At 41.2% G+C, this 8,583-nt stretch overlaps 1 protein-coding gene across 1 annotated transcript; it reads left to right on the forward strand.

Moving 5' to 3' along the window:
- The first annotated feature begins 2,139 nt into the window (after window positions 1-2,139).
- Window positions 2,140-7,211, forward strand: RPL10A (ribosomal protein L10a). Its single transcript, XM_053457874.1, has 6 exons — window positions 2,140-2,177; window positions 4,447-4,521; window positions 5,047-5,127; window positions 5,429-5,577; window positions 5,677-5,849; window positions 7,011-7,211. The coding sequence occupies exons 1-6, from the start codon at window positions 2,173-2,175 to the stop codon at window positions 7,179-7,181; spliced, it is 654 nt and encodes a 217-aa protein (XP_053313849.1). The 5' UTR covers window positions 2,140-2,172; the 3' UTR covers window positions 7,182-7,211.
- Window positions 7,212-8,583: the final 1,372 nt, after the last annotated feature.

Genomic DNA, 8,583 nt, shown 5'->3' on the forward strand with positions numbered 1-8,583 from the left:
CTGTCTACCTGAGCAGACCAGCACAGCCACCCAGAGCCTGCCTCCGAGCCTTCAATCACTCCCACGAAGCGATGTTGTTGGTTCAAAATGCAGTCGCCGGCAGTTGCGTTTTCAGCTGCCACAGGCAGCTTCGAGTGTGGGGATCTGACACAACATTCCCCTGCTGCCTGATCGCTCCATGAGAGCGTCAGTGCAGCGTTAACCTCTTCAATGCCGTGATTGCGGCATCTCAGGGGTTAACACCCATTTTGTACGGGGCTCTGCTACTGTGGTCTGCCTGGAATCGCAGGCAGACCAGCAACAGCAAAAATGAGCCCCCACAAGCCCTTTGATCACACCTACAGGAGTGATCAAAGAGACTCCTCCCTGCAATTGCCAGCCTACCGGCGATTGTGTCCCAGCTGCCAGAGGCAGCTTCAGGGACAGGCAGAAAGGGTTCTTCTCCCCCACCCCCTCCCTTGTTCAATGAACCCCTTCAATGCCGCGATGGTGTATGACCTCATCACAGCATTGCAGAGGTTAATATTAGTCCCCACAAGCTTGTGGGGACTAAATATCGGTTTATGCTGTGCTTCAAAGGAGCATCAGCACTGAACGAGTTAAAAAAAAATAAAAACATAACAGCACTGACCTGAAAGTCCAGGGTGCTGCAGAACCAACCAAAGTAGGCTGATGATGATCAGATCACTCCTGGATAAGAGTGATCTGATCATTATGGCAGCCCCTGGATGAGAGAGGGGTCATCTAGGGTAATTATGAAAAAAACCCACAAATTATTAATAAAAAAATAATAATACATAATTATTACCCAATCGCTGGTCAGTGACATTTTAAGTCACTGATTATTGATCGGTCTCTCTGATCAATGTCAGCGGCCTAAACTTGTCACTTACAAGTGATCTGATAAAAAAAATATTTGAAAAAAGTTTAAAAATTGAAATGCGCACGTTCCAATTTTGACTCCACAATGCCCCTAACTAGGTCTGCGCGATGGACGCAGACAACCCCCGCTGCTAGCCACACCTCCTTCCGGCTGCAGCGTAAGTTGTCTACGCGAATCACGTAGACATCTACACACTGCCCCGGCTGCACACTGGGGACTCAGAGGCACCGGTAAGTGGGGAGGGGGGAGACAGGAGGATCCAGGTCCCCTGCAGCTGTGGGGGATCTGGATCTTAGTCGTCTCATAGTCAGACCGATTTGAGGTCTTATTATAAGACGACCCCCGATTTGCTCTGAAAAAAACCTCGTCTTATAATCGAGCAAATACGGTACTCTGGTCTTTTAGCGCAAACGTAGTGACAAAAACACAGTCCTGAAGGGGTTAAAAAAACCTGGGCTGTCTAGTCTTCCAAAATATATGGTTCGATGGTGTAAATTGCATTGGTGAGCTTCAAAGATGTTCCAAATACCACATAAGAGGAGAATGACCAGATTTTGGAAAAAAAAAATTTGAAATAGCAAAACGCTACTTGTAATTATTGCCCCATAACGTGCAGAAAAAAACAACATAAAAATATTGTGTATTTCTAAACTCAGGACAAATAGTAGAAACTATTTAGCAGGTTTTTTCATTAGCTTTAAAGGATTTTTCATGTAAAAATGTTTGCAATATTTTATACTTTTTTTTTAGTACATGGTACGATACAATCAAAATAATTAAATCTAAGCCATTCTTGTCCTGAGAAAAACAATATATAACTTGTGTGGGTTCAGCAAATGGGAAAGAAAATTACAGCTAAACACGACCACCGCACAAATGTTAAAACAGCCGTTGTCTCGAAAGGTACAAAAAATTTAATTAGCCACTGTCACGAAGGGGTTAATATTAGGTAAGCAATCAAATTACAGTTTTAATGGCACCCGTACACTTTAGCCTTTATTACGGCTACTGCGCAATTAACAGGGGAACACGCATTACGCACGTTAGAAGGATTTAGGCAGGACATCGAACCACACTTATCACCCGTACGAGCTTGACAGAATTAGCTGGTCACTACAATTGCTACAATATCACCGTAACCGCTCTCCTAACGTGACTACGTTTTGCCGCAACAAACATGGCTGCGGGGGGAGGAGGATCCAAATATCGCGATAATACATTTCTATAAAGCGGTATGCACGAGAGTCGATGATCCTTTTCTTTTTCGTGTCGTACGCCTCTTTGGAGCCATGAGGTGAGGTTCGGTAATTTGGATTATATTTCGTTGTTAAGGACTATTGTGTGGCAAATTGGACTCATGTACTATAACAGTAATATTTTTATTACGTCACTTGCTATTGTTGGAACCTGTATTTCTATCCGCCGAATGGTCTTCAGAGCTTCTAGGCCCAACGCCTACGCGTGTGATCTTTGATGCATACGCTTGCGACAGTGTAGATGCTGGTTTTAAATCGCGGTGGGTGGAATAGTGTTCCCGAACCAACGTAAATGAGTGTGTCAATGGTGCTTGGTTGCAGTAGTTTAGGTCAAATTTTTTTTTTTCCATCGATATAAACTAGTCGTGGTGTAAATCGGTTATGAGCCGCAACTCAGTGCATAAGACATGGGCTGTTTTATTAAACTACAAAAGCTGCTGTTGTCCCAGAAGAAAACCGCATTTGAGCTGTCATTCTAACATTAACTACCAGGGGTTATGTAACCGAGGTGCTGAATAGTTAACGTGCGGCCGGCGTGTAGACGCGAATTCCCCAAATCTCTAGTTGCTGTACTAGATGCCTGCTGATGCCTTTTATCCACGGTGCTGGAAACAAGTTACTGTTTTACGGCAGGCTACGTGCGTTGAATTGGTGAACATAAGAGCGCTTAAACATTGCCTTTTGGTGTGTGGTAATTTTAAGTAAAGCAAAAACCGCCCAGCATGTTCGCCTCAATCGGAGACTATTCCTCCACGCGTTCTCGGTTTTTCCTCAGTGGCGCTTCCTGCAGGCCATCTAGTGGCACATGTCTCCACAAACTTAGTTTTGTATTACAGCACGGTGTATGTAGGTGCATGGCCTTAATATATTGTGCGCATGAAAATTGGTTTATAGGTGGCTTAATTTGCCTCGCCTTCCGTCTGCTACCAAAGCATTTAACTGGCTGTATACAGAGCCTCTGATCCTCACTCAAACGTTAACGTTAATTCAACACTATTCTTTTCATTTTGATTGGTGCAATCACCCTGTCCCGGCTTATGGCCTTAACGCATTGGAAATTGTGTTATCTGGTTTACTTATTTCATAATACCATCGAATATTATGCTATTAATACAGGTCAGACAAGTTCTGTAACAGTTCACTGACATTTGCTTTTAATTACGTAGATTGAAGTCAGTATTTAAACCACAATTTTGCCAGAGTTTTAACAAATAACCCACAACAAATGTATATGAATAGAAAATGCTATTTAAAATATACATTTGAGGACTTTATGGCCTGTATTTCTGGGCAATGATTAGCATCTTCAGAGAAAAGGAGAAACTCCAGGTACTTTGACACGTTACTGCAGTTGACAGGTGTATGTATAGAGGGAAAAAGTTGCTGCGCCAAAAAAGATAAAATTTAATACGTTGTGTAGCTTTGGAATAGTCCTTGTGGTGGTTTTTGAGATCTGAGAGCTATATAACTGATAGAATATCTTTATCCTGACAGGGTAGGTATGTGACAAAAAAGAAAACCCAGAATCTGTGTACACTTCCCGTTGCCTTGTGAAAGAAAATCTTGTGTATACTCTAAATAAGAAATAGGCAAGTCACAGCTGAACAACCCTTTAGAAGGGTTCAATATTGTTTCTAGTAATTAATATATGGGCATTTTACATGGCATGTATTATCTGGCCTAGACCCTGTTGGGATAAAAACAAATACAAAAAATAATGGTGGTTGATCACTGAAGTTTAAGGTATTCCAAAATGGATCTCTATCCATATTGCACTTGGGAGCAGTGCTAAATAGAAAATGAATTTTTGAAAGTGATTTGATATTGGTTCTAACACTGAGTGAATGGTTTACAAAAAAGTTGGTTCTGCCAAACACTAAACTGATGGTGTTAATACATAATAGGGCCGTAGACGGGAGTTGGATGTGGCCTTCTAGTACATTAACTATTGCTCTAATCGGAGAGCACCTACTTTGAGGAAATTCCTAATCAAAATTGTAAACGTGTTCCTTTCCTATCATAGGCTTTACAGACACCTGTGTTTCTATGTTTCAAGGGTCCTAATTGTCCTGGTATTCTGGGTGTGAAAAATCAATGCCCCCCCAAGGAGTTATTTTGTTAACACAGTATAATGTGCCCTTAAGATGAAAACTTTAGATGTTTGGAGGCAATGTCAAAACAGTGCTTAAGAGATCTTGTTTGTGTTAATTGGCATCACTTGTTAACATTTTATGAAACCCATAGCTCGTACATGCAGCAGAGAAGAAAATCATGTTAACTAAAATGTGTGTGTGTTTTGTTTTGCAGCAGCAAGGTTTCTCGCGACACGCTCTATGAAGCTGTTAGGGAATTGCTTCAGGGCTCAAAGCAAAAGAGGAGAAAGTAAGCATTACTACCAGTTAGTGTTAAATTTAGAGTAGCTAAAATGAGTACCACAAATATTACAGATTTTAAAAATTATTAAAGTATCCAGTGCACTGAAATTAAATACTTGTCCTACATTTTCCATGTGCATGTACTGTTACTAGCACCTTATTGGCCAGATTATAGGCTGCACAGCCACTGTCCCGGAGCTGCATGTCCTGGGTGTCAGGAGATAAGAATTGTGCATCCCTGGGCTAACCACTGATTCTAGGCCACACCCCAACATTAAAGACTTAAATTGGGGGGGCACCTATAATCAGGCCAACACGGTTTCATAAGCTGCATAGCCATGTGTGCCAGTAAATCTATTTGGCTACTGCTGCTAAGGCACAATTGACATAGGTGTGTAAAACACTTGCACATTTACATATATATCCTAAACATTTTCCTTTCATGCTTTACACCTGTAGTAGTTTTCAGCTATCTAGTGACATGTACTTGTTACTCATTGTGTTAATGTTTCTGTGCTTCATCTGCTTTCAGATTCCTTGAGAGTGTTGAGCTTCAGATCAGCTTGAAAAACTATGACCCTCAAAAGGACAAGCGTTTCTCTGGCACAGTCAGGTGTGGACTACAGTTACCACCCATTCTTTTGCCTTGCATTTTCCTGTATTACGTTTTACAAGTGGCTTGGGAATTTGCTGCGGCAAAAATTTGGGTAGTTCAGATCACCTCATTGAGGTAACCTGGACGGACCCCTACCCTGGGTCTTAAAACAAGAGGGGAGGTGTGGTTTATAGTGTTACTTAAAACTCACCGACCAGTTAACAAGTTTCTGGTGTCACTCAAGGTTTGTAAGTCTTGGCTCGCCCTTCTTTCAAACTGTAAAAAGTTCTTTTTCTCACCTTACGATTCCTTCCACTAGGCTGAAGTCAACCCCCCGCCCCAAATTCTCTGTGTGTGTGTTGGGGGATCAGCAGCATTGTGATGAAGCAAAGGCTGTGGATTTACCTCATATGGATATTGAGGCTCTGAAGAAGCTAAACAAGAACAAAAAGATGGTGAAAAAACTAGGTGTGTCATGTTTACAATCCAGAATGCTAAAGTTTTGTTTGTATTTTTTTCTCACTGCCAGATATCTTATTTCAATTAAATTATCCCATTGCTTTTCAGCCAAAAAGTATGATGCGTTCCTGGCATCTGAATCTCTTATTAAGCAGATTCCTCGTATTTTGGGACCTGGACTGAACAAAGCTGGGAAGTTCCCTTCGCTTCTGACCCACAATGAGAACATGGTGGCCAAGGTTGATGAGGTGAAGTCAACTATTAAGTTCCAAATGAAAAAGGTGAGATTTTGCTTGGTTACAGGGATTTGTCAATAGCTATCTGAAGGTTTTTCCTTCAGATGTGTAGCTATCTATTTGGAAAGATAACTTAAACATATATGTGTGTAGGTTGTAGATGTATTAGTCCAGTGGTGCCAATATCAAATAACAGATGAAATAGTATCTTGTGGTAATACTTTTTTTTTTTTTTTTTTATTGAATGACAAGCTTTCGTGAGCTTTTCGCCCTTTCCCAAGTCTAAAACATTTCTAAGCAAAGAAGGAGAAAAGCTCCTGAAAGCTTGTCATTCCAAAATGTAGTCCAATAAAGGTATCACAAGGTGTGTGTGTGTAAATTTAAATGTCAAGGCACACTTATTGTGAAGGTATGCAGATATTACATGAAGCTTCTTGCCCTGTACTTTGTGGCAATTCTTGTCATTAAAATAAATGTTAACAGCCCCAAATAAAACATACATGCTCATAAGATTGTTGCAATATAAAATAAGGCTAGATGACAAAGTTCCTGTCAGGAATGGAGGCCTTTTGAGGGCCCTGCTTGTGATCTTACAATGTAAGGTATTTAAAATTAAAACAAAGGGAGGAGCGAAGAAAGACAGTAGGTCTCTTGTAGTAGAAATTGGAGTTAAGTGGTTTCAGCATGCAGAAAAGTAATTATAAATAAAATAGTGATGAAGTCTGCGTGGGTTAGTGCTTAGTTTCAGATGGTGGCTAGGGCACAGCTTGGGATACAGAGGCTGTAAGGTGAAACAAAATATTTTAGGTAAAGCTGCAGAGTTGTGGCTTTTAGGAGGCCAGAGAGGGGGAGGGGATGAAAAATCCATAATTCAAAAGGTGGATACTAACATTTGGACAAAAACAATCCCCAGAATACATTTGGTTAATATAAAGGAAAACATGCCTTGAACTGCAGTCCTAATGTGGTTGAAGGCTTTCTTGGAACATGCAGGGGCGCAAGCACACAGCTTGTGATGTTACAGCAAGTCTACAAGAGAACCGACCGTATAGTGCTTATACTAGATGAAGTCTGATTTCCATTTTCAGATTCTGCTTTCACATAGTCTACTGAAAACCTAAAAGGCTGTGAATTTAAAGTATATCCATGCTTCTTTTGTACCAAAAACTGCAGTCTATTCAGCTCTCCCCATTCCCTTGCTTTTAGGTTCTGTGTCTGGCTGTGGCTGTTGGTCATGTTAAAATGACAGAGGAAGAACTGGTTTACAACATACACTTGTCAATCAACTTCTTGGTATCTCTTCTGAAGAAAAACTGGCAGAATGTGAGAGCACTCTACATCAAGAGTACCATGGGAAAACCACAGCGCCTGTACTAAACCTTTCATAAATAAAGCTGGTATGACATACCGATCAAGTGTGCTGTGTCTGCTGAGATTACACCAAACCCACTATTTAGTAAATTAGACTAGTCTTAAACTACTTGGGACACATTTAGATATCGCTAGCAGGTTCCATAGCAAATTACAATCAGTCGTTGGGATAAATTTTAAATAGCACAATAACAAACTGGTACAAAAGGAGTTGGTCCAGTCAGGATGAGCTGTTATGGTGGTTCAGATGGCTCAGGATGCAGAGTGCCAGAGAACTTGGTGTTGCGGTACCTGCAGCTTAACTCCTATCTGTCTACTTATGAGGCCACTGCAGCTAAATTTCTAAGCAAGCTTGTTTCCAAGAGGGACCTAGGAATTTATAGGACTAACTCAAGAGTTGCGCATTAGGTTTTGCATGGATGCATTTTTGCGCAGAACTTGCGATTTCATCCATTTGAAATCATAAACCAACAAATACGTCATTGGATGAAATATGAAAATCTTAGTCTTTGTTGCCATTTTAACTACACTAAGAGGGATATTGAGCTGATCTTGGTTTGTCCAATAGCCCCACACCTGTCATCGTGCAGTGGCTTTCCCAATGGCTGTGCCATATTTCCAAGAAAAGTCTAGAACATGCTATATAAGAGCTGAGGAGGCAGTGGGAGACTTCATAAGCCTCAGCCTGCCATTTCTATATTGCGTGTTTTATTTGACAGCTACACTAAGCATAACATGGTTAGCTGTGGTAGTGCTAGTCACAAAGATTTGGCTTTTTCTACTATTAGGAATAGCAGGAATACTACTACTAAATGTATATATTTTAGCTCTGTTTCTGGTTTCATGTTCTTAGTGGCTTAACCATAAATATGGAAGCATAAAAAAATTGACATAATCTCACTTTAGCTTAGTGGGCTTGAGAGCCTCTGCCTTTGCCTAGGGGTAGACTTAGACTAATATTTGCAAGAAGGAGAAAGAGGTGAAATCCCTTGCCTAGTAGAAAAGAGTGATAAATCATGCTGTTAGCCATGTTTAACCCCTTGATGACAATTGACATCCGGGACATCACAAAAACATTCAGTTAAGGACAATTGACAGGACCGTGATGGCTTTAACCTCTTAATGCCCAATGACAGCTCAGGCATGACACGCAAACTGTCGGTTAACGGCCAATGACGTGCCTGGCGCGCCATTTCATTAACCCCTTCGCGACCTTTGCCGGTTCAGGACCGTCATAACAAGAAGGTCACTAAATGACCTTTGACGGTCCTGAACCGTCAAAAAATTAAATAAGCTTAGAAAGTGATCAAGGATCTCTTTCTTCGCTTAAATGGCCTTGCTGCAATGCCTCGATGTCGAGGCATTCAGCAAGGCCGAGATCGGCATCGGGGGCCATGTCTGGCCCCTC

This window comes from Spea bombifrons, chromosome 2 (genome assembly GCF_027358695.1).
Source record: "Spea bombifrons isolate aSpeBom1 chromosome 2, aSpeBom1.2.pri, whole genome shotgun sequence".
Taxonomy (NCBI): Eukaryota; Metazoa; Chordata; class Amphibia; order Anura; family Pelobatidae; genus Spea; species Spea bombifrons.

Excerpts from the sequence above, each read along its gene's own strand:
- RPL10A (XM_053457874.1), top strand. Across the intron at positions 4,522-5,046 it reads TCAAAGCAAAAGAGGAGAAA|ATTCCTTGAGAGTGTTGAGC; the intron begins GTAAGCATTACT and ends ATCTGCTTTCAG. Across the intron at positions 5,578-5,676 it reads AAAGATGGTGAAAAAACTAG|CCAAAAAGTATGATGCGTTC; the intron begins GTGTGTCATGTT and ends ATTGCTTTTCAG.